The sequence below is a fragment of the Myripristis murdjan genome, chromosome 21, assembly GCF_902150065.1.
Source record: "Myripristis murdjan chromosome 21, fMyrMur1.1, whole genome shotgun sequence".
In the NCBI taxonomy this organism is placed as follows: domain Eukaryota; kingdom Metazoa; phylum Chordata; class Actinopteri; order Holocentriformes; family Holocentridae; genus Myripristis; species Myripristis murdjan.
Window position 1 is genome coordinate 8514163 of NC_044000.1, and position 23706 is coordinate 8537868.

Consider the following 23706-nt stretch of genomic DNA (forward strand, 5'->3'; position numbering starts at 1 on the left):
GAGAGAGAGAGAGAGAGAGAGAGAGAGAGAGAGAGAGAGAGAGAGAGAGAATCCTAGGGTCTTGTTTCAAGCCAGCAAAGATTAAAAAAGGCTCACAACACTGCCAGCAAGTGGTGACTATAATCACTGCAGAATCATGCCACAAATCCACAAATCTATTAAAGTGATGAATCATAATGAAATTGATTTTAAATCAGTCAAATATGAAAAGCAACTGTACAATCATGCAAAATATGGGTCACAGGTTCAGTCTGTGAGAGAATGTGACCTTAAATCCCTCTCAAAGTGCAGTCATGTTGCACAGAGGAAGCGTTTTCTATATATATGCGTGTGTATTTTTTATACATACTCCTCTAGAATTACCATCAGGAAACATCCTAATGCCTTCTTTTAGTGATCTCCTGCTTAAATCAGCAGCACACTGCCATTTGACCACCCTGCCTCGCAACGAACTGTGGATATTGATACTATGGAGATTATTAATACATGAAGAAGAGACAATAACATGGACATGTGACATGTACATGGACACAGATGTCAGTCAAATTGAGTCTATGAGCTTTGATTTGAAAGACCAGCGGCTTGTCATTTGGCCACCAGGGAAATTTTGGAGCTCTGGAGACTTTGTTGTCATAAATTGCCATGTATGATGTGTACTCAAGACTACTGATCTCTATATACCTGAAAACACCTGTGAAAGTATAGCCACAGGTCCAAAGGAGAGCCTCAGTTCCTGTTATGGTCACAGTGAAGAAAAATGATCCTTGTCCCCTGTAATTGCTGACTGTATTCCTTATGTTTCTCAGTGTATTCTGCCCCATGGAGAGTTGTAACAGCACATTTTAACTTGTGCTTGCATGGGATGTCAGGGTGTATTTTGAAAGCTTGGAAATTATTTGACCCCATTAAATTAGCGGAATGCATAGGATTAAACTCATAATCTTGGGTGCATAAGAACACTGCTACTTGGCCATGATGCAAATTGCAGGGCAGTCTTGATGTTTGTTAAGCCATAGCAAGTACAGTGTGTGTTTGAATAAGGTTTTGCAAGCATAGCCATGGCTTTAACTCTCTTTTTTGTATTGAATTCCTACCGCTGTAATAATGAAAAACTGCCACTTCCATCAAGTCAAATGGATCAGCAGTTCCTGTGAAGAACTGCTGCAAGAACCCCTTGGGTGAAGTTTCTGGGCCTGGTTAGATTTTAAAGGCACGGACAGGAACTGAGCTCACAGACTTTCGTTATCAAGGCCAACATCGTACCACTTGACCTTCATGTCTGAAACATTTCAAGCAGACCAGGTCCTAACATCCTAAATTTTGTATCATGTGACAGCAGTCAGTCTGGAGAAAGAAGTGCAGTTTGGAAATAGACGTGTAGTCACAGGGTGATAAATATGTGCACCTTTATTTGATGAGAAATACTAATTTACTTCCTTCTTTGTTTTGATGTGAACTTGAGTAAGAGTCTGAAAGAGCTGCAGGTTGATAGGTCTCTTGTTGGAAGAAGTAAGCAACCGTGAGTGCCACTTCAAGCCAAAGTGATGAGCATTGTCAATCACTTTATAAAGTGCTTTCAATGAATAGTGACAAACAACAAACACTGTCAACTTCAGCTTTCACCAACTGGCCCCTTGATGAAGGCATGGATGGGGATCGAACCCATGATCTTTGGTTTACGAGACCAACGCCTTACCACTTGGCCACCATGCCTGACAGGTAAATATTTTAAAACATGGCTTCCTGGACATTCGTAATTTGGTGGATTTGCTCAGCATGGGAATCAAAACCTTAACAAGTGAGTTTCATATGCTTGGATTAGGTTTGAAAGGATACCTTTCCTGACAAAGTGCAGCAAAATATGGTATTCTATTGATTTTTAACTTTGAGTGTAAATTACATTAGGAAAATTGTGCACTCGACTAGAGACTTCAAAGTATAAATGTTCTTTGATTGCAATAGAAATCCAACAGTGAAGATATAGAGCAATTGTTATTATATTGAATAACAGTAATAAGTCATAGGTAAGTCATAAGTAAGTCATTTAAATTCATTCTCTTTCTATTAAGTAGGGTCAGGAATCAAGGAGCCGGTAGCTGACCTGATAGAGCCTGTGCTACTTGTGAAGGCATGGAGTGTCAAAAAAAAGTACTGTTCATATTGAAGCTATGGACGATTAATGAGCCTATCATGTTAAAGGCAGGGATATTGATTGAGTGGAGTCAGGAGAGTTGATTATTGTGGATTTCTGAGCTTTTATATGAAGTATCTTTTATGTTTGAAAGATTGGCACCTTGTTGCTTGGACACCATGTGTGACAAAAGCTGACAATCTGGGTACTGAATACTATATCTTTTCAAAAAAAAAAAAAAAAATGACACTTTATTTTGAGCCATGCTCTTAAATAAGAAACTGGCTGTGTGCTTCCATGAGGCTTTATGGATAACATCCAATGTGAAGGCATGAATTGCAGATTGTATCAGTCCTGTACAACAGACTGTTTTCACATGAGCAGCATTGTAAACACAGGTTTTACTAATTGAGGTTCTGTTCCATTTAGGTCATGCTGGCTCCCTGGAAAGACTGTGTTCAACACAACCTTAATTAATATCATTAGTATCACCTTTGTTTACTCTGCTATTTCATGCCAAAACACCTGCTGTGAGAAAAGCTCTATTTACTAAGTTGAAACATTTTTACTTGACCACCAAATCTGTAAAAGCCTTAGCTGTTAGGAGACATCAATCAGCATAATTCTCATTGGGGAATTTATATTTTTTAAAAAGTAACTACAGTAGACACTTATTCAAATAAGTGTTTGAGTGAAAAACAGGTTTATTTCATGAGTCGTCCTTTCTTCTTTAAAATATTTAGAATGAATTAATATGTGGTTGAAATTAGTTTGGTTTTTAAAAATGACTTACTCTGTCATAGCTGATGATACAATCATAGTATTATTGTTTGTTTGTTTGTTTGTTTGAATTTGTAGCCATTGCATCAGTTGAATTCATTCCAAGTGAAAGTCTATCAAGACACAGATTCATTAAGCTCATAGAAGGTGGCTGCAATCATTTGTACGTAATTTGTATATATTTGCACCTTTTTTTTAAGACGGTGAAATATGTGCTACAATCAGATTCTGGATTGTAGCTTTAATATGAAATTTGCTTTGAAGTTTTTGGTAACAGAGTTGAATCAAATCCCCGCCAGTTTGCGCTTCGTTCTGTAGAGGGCAGCACGACGCCTGCGCCGCTGCTGATCTGCTGCAGGTTCACAGAAGAAGGAGGCTGGTGTGCAACAGCTAGGCATCATCATGCCTGCTGCTGTGATTATGGAGGAAAATTATGATAAATTATTGGAGCAGTGTGAAACTCAAGAGCTTGAGGTAAGCTGTTAATCGCCAGTGCAGTTATTATTTCACGCGTCAACGGTGAATTAATATCCTAAACATTCTCCTCGTGAATCCTAGATTATAATGCTGTATGGGACAGTTAGCTAGCTCATGGCTCGCCTGGGGTAAGGAAGATTAGCATCACAGCTAATCCCAGCCGCTAACCCGTACCTAACGTTACAGTAACGCTAAACTGGTTTCCTAGCGCACATTGTTAGCTTACGCTGCTTAGTTCAAACAAATATTGGTGATATTGAATGTTTCTGCCGGCACCCACCATATTTGAGACTGTTGATGTCGGTGCTAGCACCGTTGACAGCAATAGTAAACAGCTAGCTACCTAACCTAGGGTTCTTGGTGTTAACCTGTGTATTGTTTATCATCTGTGATGCTAACGTTACGATTAATAACTAACGTTGGACTGTTAATGTTGCTGTCTCTCGGCGGCTAACCTTAAGCTGAGTATTTTTCAGCAGAGCCATTGACATTTGTGAAGCACCAGCAGCATAAGCTAGTCGACGCTAGCATGTATTAGCGGTGAGTTAGCTGAATGAATGCTGGTGCAGCTCTCCTGGCTCTTTTAAAGCCCAAGAGAACACGCCCAGTCAGGCAGCTAGCCTTATCCATCAGCCAGTAATCTGTAGAAAAATTATACTGGGTCTGGTTTGTAAGTTTGCTTCTTTTAAGAGGTGTTAGCGAGGTGACATTAGCAAAGTAACTAAGTATAACCCTACCTGCTTTCATTTTCAACAGGCTCCAGGGGGCATCGCAACACCTCAAGTGTACGCTCAGTTGCTGGCCCTGTATTTACTACACAATGATATGTAAGTCCACCTCATGTCTGCTTTTGTAGAGGTAGAGTTTTTGACTAGTGGTTGTCTGGGGCTGTAGGGGGTGGGTTTTTATCCTCTAATAACCCATTTCAACCCATTTAAAAGTCGTGTTTCTTTCAAAACTAGGCTCCTTGACAAGAAGTTAGAATGAATGCATCTGTCCTTCCAGAGTTTCTTTGATGCCATAAATTTGTATTGTAGCACATCAGTGGTTAGGAATGCTTTATATGCAGACATAATACTGATCCAAGTAAAAGCAGGATTCAGAAGTCAGCCAGATGTCTGTGGGAAAAGTTTTCCTGTATCCTGATGACTTTGATTTGAAACTGTTCAACAAAACATGAATGTTAGGGATAAAAATATAAAAGAAAGAAAGCCTGGTCAGTTTGTTAACTTGTATAACCTTGAAAAAGTAAATACAGGGGACAACTCTGTAATGAGTGGGCAACTACTAGGCTATTTGTTGGAGGGAAATAGTAGAGCAAAACCCAGGAAATCTTTTACAAATTTTTGTGCTCTTTATTCATTCAGACAAAAGGAGCACTGATATCACTTTCACTCATCACCCTCTCTGTCTGTGCTGCTTGAGATGCACCTACACTGTTTTTATATACATTACACAGTTGGGCAGTTTTAGTGCTAGCATAATTTAGATGGGTGCCTTGGGTGTCTGGCCTGCATGGCAGATTGCAGGAATTACTGTGAGTGATATCATTAAATATTTAGTTAAATAAGCACACAAAGAGCGGTATGCTGTTACAAATTCACTCCCATGAAAGCTACATTTCTGTTAGTCCCATTTAAACCCATTGTTTTGAATGTTCTCTTGCAATGGAGTCAGGCAATGCATTCTCAAATGCAACCCAAATAGTGCAATACTGACATTCAACAAATACAAAGGCTCGTTTTGGAGGGAGGATGAACAAGAACAAGAACTTTTTTTCTGCCAGTGCTCGACTAAGTCATCTCAAACCTAGTCTCACAGGCTGTGTGTAGGCTGAACACTCTTGAGTACACAAAAACTAAAACTTTCCTGCTTTAGGTTGTTCTGCTCACTGACAGTGGAGTAACCAGAACATTTTTTCCCTGTTTTTAATTTGTGTCTGTGTACAATACTTTAGAGAGAACTTTTCAGACAGAAATGGTCTTGGATAAATGTATTGAAACCACAGCCAGGTTTCTGTGTAATCACAGTAGAGAACGCGTCTTACGTGTTTTATGTCAGATCTCATTGCTATAACATACATTCCAGTTGCAGCTCCATAAATCCAAAGCCATAACCCTCCAGCGCCACATAAGAAATAAAATGAAATGGCTTCCTTGAATGTCTGGAAAAATAATATTTGAGTAAGTGCATTTGACTGGAAGAATAGTTTTAAATGGAACGCACAGCTTCACAAACACTACTTTTGGCTTGGTTTGGATTTGAATCATGTTCAAAATTGTTGAATAACAGCGCGGGAAATTTAAGCTTATTGAGTTGTGCCACAGCTAATTACCTCTGCAAAGGAGGTTAGAGATATTATGTAATTGCTGTTTCTGTCTGCTTGTGAGCAAGATATCTCATAGGTCTGAACGGATTTATATGAAACTTGGTAGAAAATCTGGTCCAGCGTCAAGGAAGAGTTGATTAAAATTTCACAGCAGCCGGCCAAAAGATATAACAAGGACAACCAGAAACACAACTATGACCATGCTGCAATTTGCCTCATTCACCCTGGTGCCATATTTGGTTAACTCAGGTCATGCAGGGGGTTAGACATGAAAGTGCCACAGACTCCAATGTTGAAATTCCACTATAAAAATACTATTTCAGTAGTACTGAATAAAATGACGTACAGGTCACACTTAATTTCAAAGTCTTTATTAAAAGACTTCAAATGTGTTTCATCATTGCAGTTTTCATTATATAAAATAAAATGATTGGCGCCAAACGGACGCCCTGGTAAGCGCACATTACATCTCAGATCTGTCTAGTTACTGCATACATAACACAACCGTGTAGGTGGTACAGCTGGATTTAATGTGTGCGTATCAGATCCAACCACTTGATGGAAGACATACCACCCTATTGGGTGAAGGCAAATACTGGATCTGGCTCCTTGGTGGAAGTCTGCGCTCTGCTGATCAAATTTCCCAGTTCAGGTTTGTTTTGGTTTAAACAAACACTAACTTGTGATGTTGCTGTTCCAACAGGAATAATGCCCGATATCTCTGGAAACGGATTCCCCAAGCTATAAAATCGGTAAGCAAGTGTAGCCTCTTAGTCCCAGTATTTCAAAATCCTACTGAAGGCCACTCGTATGCTCTGATAGTTGTGTTGTGAATTATTGAATGATACTGGCTGGTGTCTTAACAAAACCAGCCATCCAGGCTGGCTGAGATGGCCATGGCCACTTTGGGACTTGGCATATGAGTGTAGCCTTCATAATAATTTAAAATGAACAATCTCATGGCCATCCAGAGCAAACTGTGTTTTCAGTTGCTTAGCTGAAAGCCAGGTAGTGACAGGGTGCCTTCGTATCTTAAATGTTGCAGTGCTTATCTGACCTTTTAGAAATATTTTGAATTTATATTTAAAATGGCCCAGCAAATTGGAGGGTACAGTGTTCAAAAATGATTTGCACCCTTGCAAGCTAGAAGTGTGTGACTTTATGAACCAATGTGATACAATGGTTTGTTGTGTAGCAGAATTAAAGCTTGTGAAATGTTTTTCTATTTGTAATACACAGGCAAACCCAGAGCTAGCGGCTGTTTGGGCTGTTGGCCAACGCATATGGCAGCGAGACTTTCCAGGGATCTACACAGCGATTGCAGCCTACCAGTGGTCTGAAAATATCCTTCCAGTCATGGAGGCTCTCCGAGGTATCAGTGATCACAATCATGTCTTATTTGAACCTATTAAGTTAATCTGCCCACTCATGCTACTGTAAGTGAACATTCAGGGGGAGCCAGCACTTGTCCACAGAACATTGGCTACTAAATGTCACTTTTGCTATTTTACATGCCACATAGTTAATTAGATAATGCCTACTTGTCCTCCAGAATGGTGTTCAGACACGTTAACCAGCCACAGCCAGAATCTGCCAGCAGTTGGTTGTTGTCTTGTTGTCTTTACCTAACCGTATGACGAGTTTAAATATATTAGTTTGTGCATGTTTACCTCATTTCCATCATGTTTTGTTCTTAAATGATGTTGATGAGGAAGACACATGGGCTAAACTCCCCCTAGTATTTTTTTCTTATCCATATCTTCAGCAGGGTTTAGAGTCATGATCAACAGGGGGTAGTTAAACTCTTGACATGTTATACTGTGAGGTATCCCAGCTAACAATGTCAGCTAATTATGGGAGGGACATTTTCTAACATCCTCCAGTGTCCAAAAGTATAATGTATTTGTATAAGTTAAGCAAAGCACAATCTGAAATAAGGTACCAGTTAAATGTTTAGATAGTTATAGGTTTATGTAGTCGCTCTCTAAAATGTCACAATATCATATATAACATAAATCTAAAGAATGACTATACCAAATTGTTAACTGCATGATGGCAATATTTGGGCCTTCATGTCATGTGGTGTTTCACTTGTGAGAGTTTAAGAATAGCTTATCTCATGTTTATGGTACTGTTGATTTGTCACGGGCAGTGTTGTATGTCACATGACAGTTTGGAGGACCACCACTTGGTGAGGTGAATGTTTCGTAATGCTTTGCTCTGTATCAAGTAAGCCAGTTTTCTTCAAAAGTCAAATACTGACTAACTTTAAGTATAACAAGTTGGTAAATCCACCTTGAAAGAAATTATTTCCATAACATTCTCATTGGCAAGTAAGTTGCAGCTCTGTGTTCGTTTTAAGCTGTAATTGATGCGATCACATACACAAAAGTGATTTTATTATTATTTCATTATGTTTTTATTATTATTTATATATTTATTTGTGTATTAGGTACTGAATATAAATTAACAAAATTTTACAAACCAACAAGATTGAATGAGTGACCACCAAATAGTTTGTCAGAGTGATATAATGCCTGTGGCAATTAGATATTCAACTTTGCAGCATTAGTTTAGTTTTAGATAATAGGATACTGCTTTCAAGCACACAGTAAGTCCTATTGAAGAATTTGTCTTCAAGACGTTCTTCAACAGCATCATGCTGTGCTCACTGTGGTATATAAAACAGACTATGTGAATAACAAAGTGAGTTTGTGCCATAACCATGGAAATGAAATGGTAAACACAACAACTCTGAGTCAAATGTTTATTGACGTGGCTTGTTGTTTACCCATCAAATGACCCCACACCTTCAGGTGGGGCTTCTCTGGGCCAGTCACAAGGCCCTGTTTTTCTCCTCTTAGGATACCACTTCTGTCAAATTTCGTCACTGCAAAAGGGGACAGTGCTCCCACTGCCATGTGACACATGCAACAACCAGTAGGTGGGGGCCATTTTCTCTGAAAAGATCCCTGGCCAGCAAGCAGGGAGGAATGTGTTCTCTGGTTAGTGGAAGGGATCGGGTGTCACTGACTATGAAAGGTCGGTATAAAGGACGGGGGTGTCAGCTTCTGACCAGAACACATATCGACATCTCATGAGTAACAGCAAAGACTAAGGACGACATTGCATCCTGCTCTCCATTTTAATAGCTAAATGCTTATTAGCTGACTGAAAAGGAAAAAAAGCTTGTAGTTGTCACTGTGTAGAGATCAAGAAACTTTTCCGGCCTATTCCAAGCTTTTCCATCATGGATGTCCAGAGGACAGGATCGGTGGTTCGTCCCCCCAGCCCTATGGAGAGCCTGGAGAAGCAGCTGAGCTGCCCCATCTGCCTGGATATGTTCACCAAGCCAGTGGTCATCCTGCCCTGCCAGCATAACTTGTGCCGCAGTTGTGCCAGTGACCTCTATGACTCACGTAACCCATACCGCTTTTCTGGCGGTGTCTTCCGCTGCCCTACTTGCCGATTTGAGGTTGTCCTCGACCGCCATGGTGTGCATGGGCTCCAACGCAACCTGTTGGTGGAAAATATTATTGATATCTATAAACAGCAGCAGGAAGGCAGTGGCAGTAGTGGAGGAAACACAGAAACGTCCCTGAAGCCAAAGGAATCCAAGGAGCCCCTCTGCCCTGAACATGAGGATGAGAGAATCAACATCTATTGTGTGACCTGCCAGATACCCACCTGCTCCATGTGCAAAGTGTTTGGCCAGCACAAAGATTGCGAGGTGTCACCTCTAGCAAGTGTGTACCAGGCCCAGAAAGGTGAACTGAGTAACGCTATTGATGCCTTAGTAGCCAGCAATGGCCGACTGCAGGCCCTCCTCAACCAGATGGAAGATGCCTGCCGTGCTGTGCAGGACAACGCTCAGCGTGCTAAGCAAGGGCTAGCCGAACGCTTTGACCTGCTCTACGCTGTACTGGAAGAGCGCAAAACCCTGTTACTAGAACAGATTGGGAAAGAGCAGGACGAGAAGGTGGCAGCTCTGCGGGCACTCGCTCAACGTTACGGTGAACGACTACAGGCTAGTTCAGAGCTGACAGATTCGGCTGTGAGAGCATTGGAGCAGAGTGGTGCTGCTGAGTTCCTGCTTTCCTCCAAAGGACTTATCACACAGACTAAGGATGCTGCCAAAAGCTCACTGGGTGAAGAAAGGCCGGAACCAGGCTTTGAGAAGATGGACCACTTCACTGTATCAACACAGCATGTTGAAGCAGTCCTTGCAAAAATGGACTTTGGACTTGGTGATGATGATGAGTTTGAAGATGCTGAAGGAGATGAAGAGTAGTAATAATCGAACATGTAAAAATTATGATGTACTTTTGTAGGTGTTTATGGCAGGGACTCTAGTTGCAATTTGTTTAAAATCTTGAAGGAAGCTGGGAAGTTACAAAGGGCTCAGGCTTGAGTGGCTTGCCCCTATTTTGAGTGCAATATTTAATTTCAATGTTGTACTCATACTTTTTCTTATCCTTATTTTATACTTTTGTACCTGAAAGCCAGCTTTGTGCTGGTATTGTTGAATAATAGAGCTAGATAAATGTAAATACATGTTTGCTAAAATGGTTTACACTCGTTTTCCTCACATGTACCTTATGGGAGTTAGTTATTTTGCTAATTTCTTATTTGTATGATTATTCAACATGATAAATGGTTAAACTAATAGTGTGCACTTGAATCGATGATCAGCTGATCGATCATCAAAGAATCACCAAGCTTGAAATAAAGGAGCCATGAAATTAAGTATATGTTCTTAATTGTTTTTGCCTGTACTAATAACATTAAGTGTGCAGTAAGCACACATTCAGGTAGTTTACAGAAAAAATATATATATATACTAAGAATTTTCTGGTGTTAATGTAGTGGATTTTCCTTGGAATCTTTTCATGAGAACTGTGTTGTTGCTCTTACTTGGCAGTAAACAGCACTTAAAAATAAAAGCCCTTGCCATGTCCTCTCTGCTTTGCCTTTGCTGGAGAAGAGTTGGGGCTATTTTTAAGAGGCAGGAGGGTGAGAAATGATAGCGGCTCTGGAATAGACTGTCAGAGAACAGCAAATGGGATCCTGTTTCTCCTCCATAAAACCTCCGTCCCCCAGTCATGGACCTTCTTGCTGAGCAGCTCCAAACCAACTCTGGGGTGTTGGAGGGGGGCAGTCTGAGAAGGGCCAGCCCAGGCGCTACATGAGTCATCTCTGGATAGCCCCCTTACGGTCAAGAGGCCAAGATAAAAATACACGTCTGCCCGGGGACTAAGTTACAAAAAACCCCTTGAGGTGACCTGCTTGGCTGAGATGTGAACAATAGTTCACAAACATCTTCAATCTTTTCGCAATATGCCACATCACTCAGCTGCAAAACTTTGGAAATGAGTCGAGTTCCACACAAAAGCAGTTTTGTGTTGAGCATGTTTGATAAATGGGCCACTTAAAACACACAGGAGCTGGTGGTAGCTCATTCATTCTGCAGTGGTGTGCCACCATAGCGACAAATAACTCTTTAAGTTTTCCCTAGCTAAAATAATTAAAGCAAAAAGTGGAACAATGCTAATGTTTTTATTATTTTTAGCAGTACTTCCACTAAAAAAAACTTGGTTGGAAAGAGGTATGGAATAAAACTAAAAGTAACCTTAAGCACAACTGGTACATAAAATCACAGAGAAAACAGTGCCTCCCTGTAGTTTGCCAAGTTAACATTTTTCAGTCCCTCTGATCTCCACCTCTTAAGCATGTAGACAGAAGTAGAAGAATAACAGGAAGCCCCTTGGACAGCAGAATGAGAGAATGCGCTTGACAAATCTTCTGCCTTCTCTCACAGCTGTCTTTTCTCATCCTACTTGTTATTGTTACTGCTGCTAACACTGTTGCAATGACTGGGGGCTGGCTGTTGGTACACATAAACCGTTGCTAGGCTATAAAGCAGGAAAGGCCACAACCCTGAGGCATTTCCATGATAGCGGTGGGAGAAGCAACAAACAGGTCCCGCAAAATCTGTCTGTGCCATGCTGTCAGTCACGCAGCCCTATCAGCTTTACATTATCATTACAAAGAACTCTGAACAGCATAGTTTGATGCTGTGGTGGGGACAGGCTAAGTGGGACAGCTTTGACAGTTTGGAAGCCTAAGCCATTTGATTTGGTGTGGATTTTAGCGGTCTATGGCGCAGGCAGTGCACACCTAACCCATTTTCCCCCTCACTGTAATTTTGATTACAGCACCCATAGGGATCATCAGTGAAAATAGACATGATAAGTTGATGTCCATGATTCATCTTGAGCATGCTTGATTTAACAAGACCGATTGTGCAGTTAGGGCCAAAATTTAAATTATACTTGCTCATCAGTTATTTGCCATCAGTTAATATCCCAATGGGACGTGTGATTTCAAAAAAAAAAAAAAAAAAAAAAAAAAAAAAAGTCCCAGCATTCTTATTCAAACAATTCCTTTTTCCTACCTGACTAACATGTTGCAGATTAATTCATTTTTTTTCCCGCTGTGACCTTATGCCTGCAGCTGATTTGGGGAGAGGGAGAGATTAAGTATTGAAGGGAAATTTTTTCACACAAACAAACACACACACACACACACACAACAACTACAACTACAACAACAACAACGACTGTAACTGAATCTTGAGAGTTTAAGATCATACACCTATAGGCTTGTATACAAATCTGCTGGGAGCACACGTCTTTTCCGCATAAGACTATGGATCACATGTGACAAAAATGAGTTATAGGCACATGTTTCATACAGGAGGAAAACTGTCAGGGTCAGGAAAACATGGGATAAAAAATGTTCCGTGCAGCTTTTTAGCACTCACTTAACAGTTTAACAAAACACACACACACCTGTAAATGTTAATGGCCTTAGCAGAGAAGGGACTTTGTGTCCCTTGGCGTCAATGTCAGTTGGCTTCAACAAACTTGCCTGTCACTCGTGATAAATTGTTACTCATAGCGTCGAATCTCCTGGTCTTTGGTGGCTCAGAGTACCTTATCAGAGCCCAAATTTATGTGGTTGTTTGCTGTCTGGTGCAGATTTCCCACCGTGTTTACAGGAACTATGATGCTGGAATACTATTTTAAAACTTCTGCTTTACATTTTACATAACATGCTGTCAGTCTCCTGTATTCCATATGCTACGCCTTTGTTGTCCCAGGTCTCGCAGCCCAGGCATGCACTTGAAGCACCACTGTAATGTCAAAATGCTGTTTTGACATTTACTTGCATAACATATCTGACACTTTTATGTCATTGGCTCATATATCCCTATGCCTTCGCAGAGAGCACACGGCAAAGGGCGTATGGTCTCGTGGCTCAGGCGTATACTTCCATCACAGCAGAAGATTTTGCTGCCTTTGTGGGCTACTCCGTTGAGGAGGCTGTGAAAGGTAAGACTGAATTTACAAAATTTCCTCATGGGGAACATTTCAACATCATCATACAGAAAGAAGTCATTTTTTTCAGGTGTTTTTGCCCAGCTGAAGTTCCATGAAAAAGATAGTAAAACTCAAGCAGCTGCAGGAGTGCTTTTTCTGTATCTGACCCTGACCTCTGACTCCCCTGAGGAGGAGGGGTGGGAGAAAAGAGAATTTCCCTATGAGGATTAATAAAGAAATTATCTGAATGACAATCATTGAAGTTTCTCGTTATTCTTGGTGGAACATTGTTAATATAATGGGGAATGTTATGACTTATTTGGATTATCATGCAGTGAATACATTTCATCAGTCTTCTTTCTGCACTTACAGCTTACTGACATAAGTAGGTTTCTGTCTTACTGGCGAAGGGTGCTGTACTCAGTGCATGTAAACCAGACAGGTGTAGCAAAAAGACATTCTTTTACCTCATAGCAACAGAGCAGTAAAGGTACAGGGTGCAAGTGCAAAAAATAAAAGTTACAAAGCAGAGACCAAGCAGCAAATTTGAGAAAGAAAAAGGGTCCTTTTATAAAAAAAAAAAAATAAAATAAAGAAAAAAAAAAAAAATACATGCACCTGCAACAGTCTTTCTCAACTCAGTTTCTGTCTTTGCCCAAAGGTGTGGTGAGCCAGGGCTGGCAGGCAGACCCCAGCACTAGAATGGTGATGCCCCAAAAGCCAGGTAGGTGGCACTGTTGCTCTTTTCCATTTTCTCCATCTTCAGCCTGATGTACTCCCACATGTTTTCTCCTCCCGAGTAAGCCTAGTCCTGCAGCACTGTCATCACATTACTGCTCCTGCTAGATGTCTTTACAAATGTCCAGAACTGTGAATTATGAGATTTTTGCAATCTTCATGAGGGATTTACCTTTTCCTCCAAGAAATTCCCCCCAACAACTCAAAAAGTAGCACACTTTGATTTCCTCTGTATAATTTCCATATTCAACCTCACTGCTTTTTTCTACATTAACGTCATTTCACTCCGTCATCATGAACCTCCTTGTCCTCCTTCCTGTCTGTGTTTTGGATCACATTATCTCTCTCAAGCCCACCATCTAGAGTCATGTCCACAGGCCCGCAGGATTGTAGATTGATCCATCTTGGATGAGAAACCTGTTTATTTCTGCAAACATGCTGGTGGGAGGTTTTGGTCGGCCCTGCACAGCAGCTTCTCCTCTCTCTAATCAGTGGACCTTAATGCTGAAGCATCTGCCATGCACATTTTCAGCCCAGCGTGGCAGACACACGTCTGCTTTTTTCCTTCCCAGCCCCAACTGGCACTTAATTGTGCTTGTTGATCTTGGTTGTAAGCTGGATCTCACACAGGCTATTGGAAAACAAAATCACTCTGGATTAGTGTAAGGTGTTGTTATATGCAGTCTGCCAGACATGATACTCTAAATGTTATCCAGGCGTCAGTCCGTTACGATCACATCGCCGGAATGCGTAGACTCTGTAGGTAGAGTATTTTTACAGGTCGGGGGAGGTGGTGAGGTAATGAGCAGATGACGATGATGTGATTAACTTATACCACACCGAGCCTCTAGCTGGAGCATGCGTGCTGTGCTCACTGAGTGGAAATGTGGAGATACTACACGATAGAGAGCACTTGGCACAAAGAGGAATCCCCCTCTCCTCACCCTCTCCATACTGTCTCTCTTTCAACAGATCCTCCCCCAGTCTCGTTGGTTCCAAATGAGCAGCAGCTGGCCAGACTCACTGACTACGTGGCTTTCCTCGAGAACTGATAACCCGACAACATCCACCACCGCCTCCCTTTTCTGCCTGCTATGGACAGAGGGAGAACACCAACCGCGGAAGCATTTATCGACATGTTTAGATAGACCCTTCCCACTTCCTTCAAAATTTAACTCTGATCCATTGACAATATCACACACACACAGTCTCACATGGTTTTGAAAGTTAAATACTCTTCTCCAAGACTTGCCTATTTATGTTCATTGTATAATACACCTGCCTCAGTTTTATTCATATTTTCTTGAAATTGCTTGTTACCTTTCAGGCTCCAGTGTTGTATTATATTCTTTAGTGGTTCTGCTTTTTTTGCAGCTGCCTGATGTATTAATTTGGGTGTGATTTTAAAGTGGACAGACATAGTAGATAGCTGTCTCATCTCTGTTTTAAGGTTTCTATTGCTACTGCATCGGTGTTTATATTGAGTGGAGCTTACCGTAACTCTTCAGCATATTGCTCTCTCCCTACTCAATATCAGATCCACATACCACACGTGAGTCCTTTGTGTCTTAGCACTTAATAGTTGCCTTCAAACAGATTTCTTCAGCTAACAGAAGTCTTGGTATGCATCACCATGTGGAGTTCACTGTCGTCTGTGTCAGACTCAAGCAAAGTGTCACCGCATGCGAGTTACTTAGATTGGGCCTACTGAGACATGTGATACTGTGCTCAGTAAACGTTTCCCTCTTTTGACCTTGCATTTGAAGTCTATGTTTTGACTGGTAAATAAATATTTTGATGTGTTTATAATTCAGAATTATTTTCTTCTTTTGAAGTTTTATTTGCGTCGGGGTTAGCGTTTCCAGAGCTGGCTAGGTTCGCTCAGTGTTAAAAATATTTAATTTGTTATGACTAATCTCGCCGGCTCTCTTGGCAAAATGGGGTAGGTGAGTTCTGAGCCCTGGTATTCACACTAAGTCTAATCAGGAAAACATACTGACATTTGCAGAAGCGAGGTTATAGCAATACTAGACCAGCATATAGTTAGGCATACGGACTGTGTAGCCAATAATTCGAGCAACAGAAACTGAAACTTTGTTTCAGTTAATACAGCCACAGTGAGAGATTTGCACAGAACTCAAAACTGACTGAGTTTAAGAGGCTTTCCAATGTTATATGTAGATATTATTAAGCTCTTGCTCACATTTTGACCTTTAAAACGTTAAAAAAAAAATGAAAATATTCAAATGTGTCCATAAACACTAAATCTGCAATTTGCATCAGTAAAACATGGTGGAAAACCATGGGCATGCCGTCAGTGTTGTAAAGGAATTTCTGGCTGCCATGTGCTCAATAACATTATGAAATAAATGAATAGAGGCAGATTTTTTTTCATCATGCATACATGAATTTAAACCATATTTATTTATTTGATGCTTATTTGTTTTACTGTGCGCCTTGACGTTGGTGGTATAAGGAAATGGCAGACTAATTAAGCCTCAGATCACACACTGGAGCACTCATGTCTGAAGCACTGGAAGTAATTTGTTTCAGAACGTGATTGGCTTTGCTTTGAAAATTGCACATTGTTTAGTAACACACCATTGGCAGCATGGTCTGTTACCAAACATTTATATTATGTTTCCACTTGCCCTTTTACCTTTCCTTTACCTGCCATGTGTACAGTCATAAATTGTCTTGTTCAGTGACAGATCTGGGCAAAAGTTCAGGTTGCATTTCATATTCTGAACATGGAAAGCCTCTGCATTGCTCTTTTTTTGTAAAAACACTGTCCAGCAGTCAGTAATTGAGGCCTTGTTTTCATTTCCCCCAGTATTCACATTAACTTGAGCATACCCTCCACCTCTCACTGGTTCATCTTGTTCTAGCCTATATATAGAAATGATGTGTTTGTGTGCATTCTCTGTATACAAACACGTGTTCACACAAACTCACGTAGAGGCTCACACTGAAACAGCATCAGCCACATGCAGGATAGCATGTCAGAGTCAGTCAGCACAAGTGTGAGACGGTAACCGACCCTGATCACTATCCTGTGAGTTACTGCTGACCTTGGAAGGTCTGTCACGAAAAAAGAACGTGTCACGGATCAGTTATACTTGGGGCACTGAGGCAGGACTAAATTAGTACATGGTGGCGCATGCACAAATAAAACACCGCTGATGAAACTGAGCTGAAAATGTGCTGGTTTTGGTGTCTCAGTATCAAAGTAATTAAGCTGTACTGATGTGGGCTTCCACAACACGGTCCTCAATTACTAATGCAAACCAGTAAGCTGGCTTTCTGTTTTCCCAGTGCACAGTCTAAGATAAAATTTCAACAACATATTTCAACTCAGTGCAGGTTTCAAAATGTGCAAACAAAGCAGCGCATTACAATCGCTGACTCATCGTAATTAAGACCAGATCACCTTCTGATGTTAATTATGTCTGTAAACTTATATTTGTAGTGGCTCAAGCCCGATTTTGAGCAGCTATACTCAGCTGCTGCCTTTTTTTTTTTTTTTTTTTTTTTAAATGAAGCCCTGCCTCTTGCTCAGTGTGTGCACTGAGCAGAGCCATTGGTTTACAACATTGTAAACGGCTCCATTTGAAGAGGAAACAGACATACAACTCCTTGTATATTCTGTGCATGTAAAGCTATGAGCAGGACTGTTTACCCTGACAGGTTTATGCTGACAGGGATGATCGCTCTCCATGCAATGGCGGTGTGGACTTACAAAAGCCAACTAATTCGGTGAAGGGTCACAGTGAAACAACAGACTTGGCATCTCCCTGTGGACATTAAATCATCCTTTGTCGTACAGTTTTGGTGCACTTTAAATACTATATCAGACTAGTGCTGAGTAACCTGATGCGTGAGGATAAACAGCACACTCTAACAGTTTCATCTGATACATAAAAAATGTCAGGGGAATGCTGTGGAGCAGCTGGGGGAAGCCTTTGAAGTGAGGACACGAGGTCATATGGTCTGGAGGTGCAGAGTGGATGCAAACCACTTGTATTAGTGTGAGGAGTATTGTCCTGGAGGGAATTCTGCTTGTCAGATACTGGCCCCTTGGAAAAGTCAGATCAGTATGATAATGTGATTTTTTTCCTGACAATTATCTGAAACATGATGGCAAAAATATGGCCAGAGATGTTTTTACTGTACTTACTATACACAAGTGTTCAATAAATTCAGTCATGACGTGAAAACCTATGAAGCTTTCCAGCAGTCTAGAATAGTAACAGTTTTAGTGCTGTATAGACAAAAAGCAACAGGACAACTTATTTGTAGGAGAACTTATGATGCAGCGATACATATAAATGTTTATAATGTTTTAACAAACGAAAGGAAACACATGGTCCCTTGACTGAGTCTGTGTCCTTATGTCTTTTGCACAGATGTTCGCTAAGAGCCTGGGGCTCTTTTTGGTGAGGTCATTTTTTCCAGCGGTCAAAGGTGACCTTTGCCTCGCACCATAGCACATGCCACTGAAGTGATGCTCGAGAGCGCTGCAAGCCTCCCCAGTGACTTGAGAAAAAAAGTGCTGACATGAGCACCACATTTGCTTTCCCTCAATATAATATTTACATTCCTTTGCGTTAGCAATTGTTGCATCCCATTCATTTTGCGCAACTGAGCCCAGTGTCATTATAGTTGTTTCTGACACTAACCAAGTTTTAGTAAAACATGGTTTAATGTCAGTTTCATGAGGCGTTATGACAAATGACTGAAGTGTGCATAGAGAATAAATTTTGAAAGCATTTTTTTTAAAAGGAAATCCCCTCCTTACTTTGAGGGTGTTTGCAGCAGGAAATGCTTTAATACGTATGCATGGCATGTTTTGATCATGCTTACAGTATGGCTTGTTCAGCCTCTCTGACAGTGTTTACATCATGACATGACCTGTTCAACAGCTCCATCATATCTGGAGAGGTGTAGCAGGGAATATCTTGGAGTGGGAGAGCAGGTTAAAAAAGCAGCTGAATGAACCAGTAGGGGGCAGCCTTCACTGAGAATTGGAGTGGCCCAAAGTTGAGATCTGTATACACCGTTAATCATCTGACGTGAAACACACTGTTCACTATTACCAGATCCTAAAGGCATCATAGACAAGTTTATAAAGCTTTCATCCCAAGTGCAATATTTGGATAAAAAGGGAAAAAGAAGCTTTTTTGGTGCTGGTGTTTTCCTTTGGTCTGCTCCGACTGAGGGCTGTTGTTTAATTTTTCATTAAGAGCAGTAAAAGCCCCTTCACATCCACAGTGAAAATGTTTCCATGTGGGATGGTGAGTCATGCGCATGAGACCAGGAGAAGACTCCAAGAGGATGTGGGAGACTGAAAAGAGGAGGATGATGAGAAAAAGAGAGAAAGCAGGGAGGGATATGGACAGAGAAGGAGAGAGGTGGTGAGAAGGGCTGGTTGGAACTGAAGAGAGAGAAGTGGTGGGAGGAAGAGTGAGGAGAGCAAAGGAAATATTGGAGGGATGGTAGGTGCATGGGCCAAGAGGACAAATAGTTCTTACAATGGAAAGAGTTGAAAGACATAGATAAAGATGGGATAATATAATCCACCCTAAGTGCCTTAAAAGTTGTGACTTTTAAAATATTACACTAGGGAGCTTTTGAATTTTATTTGGCTTATTTGTATGCTCCATTAAAAAAAGATTTTTGAAGTGACACCAGGAGTGAAAAAGGACACAACTTGAAATATCTAAATTTATTCCCAGCGGCCTTTTTTATCATGCATTTTTTTATAGTTGTTTTATGACAAGCCTGGTGAATACCAAGTGACATGAGGATTAACAAGAGTCTGTGTTCATAATTTACTGAAGTTTACACTGGTTGAAGGTGACAGGTAACATCTGTTTGCTGGGGAAATGGTGCTAAGACCCCCTCCCACACACACACACACACACACACACACACACACACGCACACAAAAGAAATGCCTGTGGAAATCATACATACACATACTACCCTCCTAATCCTGTGAATGTGCCCCTGACTAATCTCATGCGAACCAAAAGAAGTTGAAAATTCATTCTCACGAAATGGAGCATTCGATGCACTGTTACGCGCAGCTGTTTTCCATGCCATGTGACCTCTGTAAGAGTTCCCAGATAATGACCATGCGCTCCGGGCCTTCACATCTCCTTATCCAGAAAATTTCCTAATCAACTATTAAAAGTTCAGATATCCATTAGGGCTTGAATTGGCATAAGTGGCCCTACATCCAGCCAAAACTGAATGGATCCTTAATAGGTCCATCATTTGCCCTTCATTCATGTGCTTGTCCTGGGGACTTCACCTTGACATATGTGCAATTGCAGAGGAAATGAAGTGAAAAAATGAACACTGATTATTGGCACAGCACAACGAGGCAACAAAAGTCCACTGGATAGAGTAACATTCACAAACCCATGTGGACGGTGAGGAAATGGGGCGCTGTGCATGCTCATTTTTTAATTTTACTGAAAAATCTGCTATAATATGAAACCACTCAGAGCCAAAAAGGCATTCCTGCTGTATAGTCAGTGAAGACTCATGGTTTATTGAGGGTTCACAGTGAAAATCCCATAATGTTATATAATACTTTTTTATTTTTTTAAGGCAGCCCACTAACCAGTCCATTCCTCGTCTTCTTGCTTTATTTAGACAGTTGGAAAGCTGAGAGGACAGCAAGGTTAAGGAGGCACAGCAGAGATGGATCTTGCTGTATTCAATCATTGCCCAGCAGGAGAGCAGATGCCTGCACACAGCATCAAATGTCTTAAATCTACTCAGACTGTGAACGTGAAGGTAGTGCGATAGGGAAGTATCTGTCTTTCACCGATACATTTACAATCCAAGGTCAGGAGTTTCCAGGCCATGGATCTGATATGGTCTTGAATCAAAACCACTTTTCATGCGAACTGGCTTTTTTCCACGCTTTTGAAATGTTTTTTCCTCATGCGAGATGTTTGCTCTCCTTACGTCATCAGGATTCAAAAGACATTCTCAGAACACCTTAAGTTTCACTTTTCCAAAACTCGGAGTCAGAATGAGAAACACTTCATTCACAAGATGCAATTAATGTAATAATTGCACCAGGAATTTGTTTTGGTAGCATGTGTGACATTTTTGCACTGCAGACTTCGGCCTTTCACCCAGTAACATAGTTCACACTGACAAACTGCTGCAGGGATCTCACATACAGTGCTAAGAGAAGGTGCAAGACACATGAAGAGTAGTATACAAATATACATACAGTATTTCCTTGGTAACTATGTATGTATGCCAATCCAGGATTACTTTAAATGGTCATCATGTGTGTTTATGTTCTCAAAGAGTTAATCCAAACATTTCGCTGTGGTTTGCAGCCAGCCACAGCTAACATACTTTTACTCCAAGTCCTGTGTAATTATTTTTCACTTGCAAACATTCTTGGGATATTTGAAGGCCTGAATAAACCATTACAAAGATCAACTGTTGGTAGTATCTTGCGTGGCATTTACAAAATAACGTCAAGCAGACTATCTTTCAAGCAGAAGACTAAACGTCCCTCTGGCAGGAGGCAAATCCCTCAGTTGATCCTGACCTCTGAATGCCCTGGAAAAGGGTCAAGCAAAAAAAAAGGATTTCAGTCAGTCACTAATGTGTCACATTACTAATTCTTATTATTACTACCTCTACCCTTACAACTCCATCCTGTGAGTTTAATCTCAGTTTTGTTATTTTGAGACCAAGTTCACAGCACGAGTAGGCTTGAAAACTTTTAACCATCAGTGCACCACAAACGAAAATGGCAATAAGTACTTTTTCAAATATTTAAGGTCAAGACGGTGTAGAGTTTAAATCAAGCAAAAAAAAAAACAAAAAAAAAAAAACATACAGTTTACGACACAATACTTTTTCCACTTGTATTTAGCAATATATACTGTCCTATTCTTCTGTCATCTCCTATACCTTCCTATCTAAACGTTGATGTAATTTTTCTCATTTTAACTGCCCTCTCATTTATTGTTATTTGCCTTATTTGTGCAGGATAAACCCATGGTGTTGTGTAACACAACATTTGTGTTATGGGTTCCACTCATAATTAAGAAAATCAATGTAAAGTTTAGGTAAAGTTTGCCTCTTGCATTTGGTGAATTCCTCACAGTTCCTCCACATTTTGGAAGCCTTGTCTTGTGTTCAGATGTTTGCAATCCAACCTGTTCTCTTTGAAGAGTCAGAGGTTTTGTGTGGTATTCAGACTTGCCTGGGTACCAGTGGTATTATTGTTGATGGCTGGGTCTGTTATCAGCTTGATGTGATCAATGCAAGTTGTTGAAGTACGTATGACGATCACTATGTGGTAACATTTTCCCAGCGCCTCTCATCCTCCTGCAGAAAAAGACAGTAAAGAGAACATATGCTGCAGTAACACAAAACACTGTATGTGAAGTCTGATTGACAGAATATTCATAGCGCCTCACTGCAAGTTGCATGACATGCTTGTGATTACTGATTCTGTTTCAGTTTATGCTTGGAAGCCGGGTGTCAGAAGGCAGTCAAGTATACAGCACATGAAAGCATTAAGGCACGAATGTTTAACTGAGTGGTGTAAAAATGTCAACCATTTTGAACTGTGCATATACACTAGTGCCTACAATGACTAGAGCAAATACTGCCTCTCAGGTGTCAAACTAATTTTTATTCCTTTACAGCTGAATCTGTATAAAATCTCTCCAATACTCATAATATGTACATGCTTAGCATTGTGAGTGACACATGATAATATAAATGATTGCTCATTACCAAGTCAAATCTGGAGCACAGCTGACATTTTTCTTCTTCCCTACATTAAATCCTTTCCAGGTTTTCAGCCTTCCTCTCTCTCAGCTGTTGACAGCCGTTGGGAGAGGCAGAGTTCACTGCTGGTGAAGGTTCCACCTCTGCCTACTCCATAAACGCAGGCTTGCAGGGTTTATTTTAGCCTTACCTCACCACTGCGACGTCCAGCATGAGGTGGAACAACACCAACCCAAATTCCCATAGCAGGAAATTGACTCCAGTGCTATTGACCTAACCTGTGTTTCACTCAGTTCAGAATGTTTTATTATTTACTGTGTGTTGATTAAAAATTCTACATCAACCAGTACATCAATGTCAACTAAAAAGAAGGGACAAGCGTGCAGGTTTAATTTTGCCAGTCCCTTTGGGTTCCTTAAGTGTTTTCTCAATTCCCATACACTCTAGCAACAGCTTAATTAACATTAGTTGCAGTGAGTTTTGCTGAAACAATCATAGAAACCAGCAAAATTACCATCAGTTGTTAGGCTTTCAGCAGTGCCCAGTGACAGATATTACAGCATGAGCACAAATGGAAATTTCACCAACCCACTAGATTGAGGCTTGTATTTCTCAGACTGGGCTTTTGTAAAATTCTCAAATGCTAGAAAATGAGCTCTCACCAAGTCAGAGGTACAGCTACGAGCGATGCATAACACTGCTTTATCAATTTCTAATTCTGCTTTGGTGATTTGTGACAGCTTGTGAACACAGCTGCTCAGCTTCACTGTTTATACTTTATAGTTCTTGTTGCCTCTCACTTAATGCAGCAGTGGATATGCGTACAACAATGTGTCAGTGAGAAACTTAAAATGTATGATCACTGTAGATTTCTGTTTGTTCCACATTCCAATACTGGACCATACACCAACTGCTAATTATACAGTGATGGGTAACACTTTATAATGACCATCATTAATAAATGGTAAATTTATAGTTAATTAAAATTTAGTTTACAGTTAAATACAAATAATAATGTTTGCACACTACACAACTATTTAGTGACAGTTTATTGTTGCACACGTTATAACATTTTATATACTATAATA

The 23706-nt window shown here is 40.6% G+C and overlaps 2 protein-coding genes and 1 non-coding gene across 3 annotated transcripts; 2 read left to right on the plus strand and 1 right to left on the minus strand.

Annotated features, from left to right (window-relative positions):
* Positions 1-1641: 1641 nt before the first annotated feature.
* Positions 1642-1713, minus strand: trnat-cgu (transfer RNA threonine (anticodon CGU)). Its single transcript has one exon. It is a non-coding gene; the product is annotated as a tRNA-Thr (tRNA).
* Positions 1714-3228: 1515 nt separating this feature from the next.
* Positions 3229-15653, plus strand: cops8 (COP9 signalosome subunit 8). Its single transcript, XM_030080715.1, has 7 exons — positions 3229-3385; positions 4145-4215; positions 6421-6469; positions 6957-7089; positions 13004-13111; positions 13761-13823; positions 14810-15653. Exons 1-7 carry the CDS (start codon positions 3314-3316, stop codon positions 14887-14889), a joined length of 576 nt encoding a protein of 191 aa, XP_029936575.1. The 5' UTR covers positions 3229-3313; the 3' UTR covers positions 14890-15653.
* On the plus strand, positions 7106-10463 carry LOC115379805 (E3 ubiquitin-protein ligase TRIM63). The gene has a single exon (XM_074933745.1). It carries the CDS (start codon positions 8968-8970, stop codon positions 10006-10008), a length of 1041 nt encoding a protein of 346 aa, XP_074789846.1. The 5' UTR covers positions 7106-8967; the 3' UTR covers positions 10009-10463.
* Positions 15654-23706: the final 8053 nt, after the last annotated feature.

Coding starts and splice junctions, on each gene's coding strand:
- cops8 (XM_030080715.1), top strand. CDS start 3,314: ATGCCTGCTGCTGTGATTATGGAGGAAAATTATGATAAATTATTGGAG. Junction 4,216..6,420: donor TATTTACTACACAATGATAT/GTAAGTCCACCT, acceptor CTGTTCCAACAG/GAATAATGCCCGATATCTCT. Junction 7,090..13,003: donor AGTCATGGAGGCTCTCCGAG/GTATCAGTGATC, acceptor ATGCCTTCGCAG/AGAGCACACGGCAAAGGGCG.
- LOC115379805 (XM_074933745.1), top strand. CDS start 8,968: ATGGATGTCCAGAGGACAGGATCGGTGGTTCGTCCCCCCAGCCCTATG.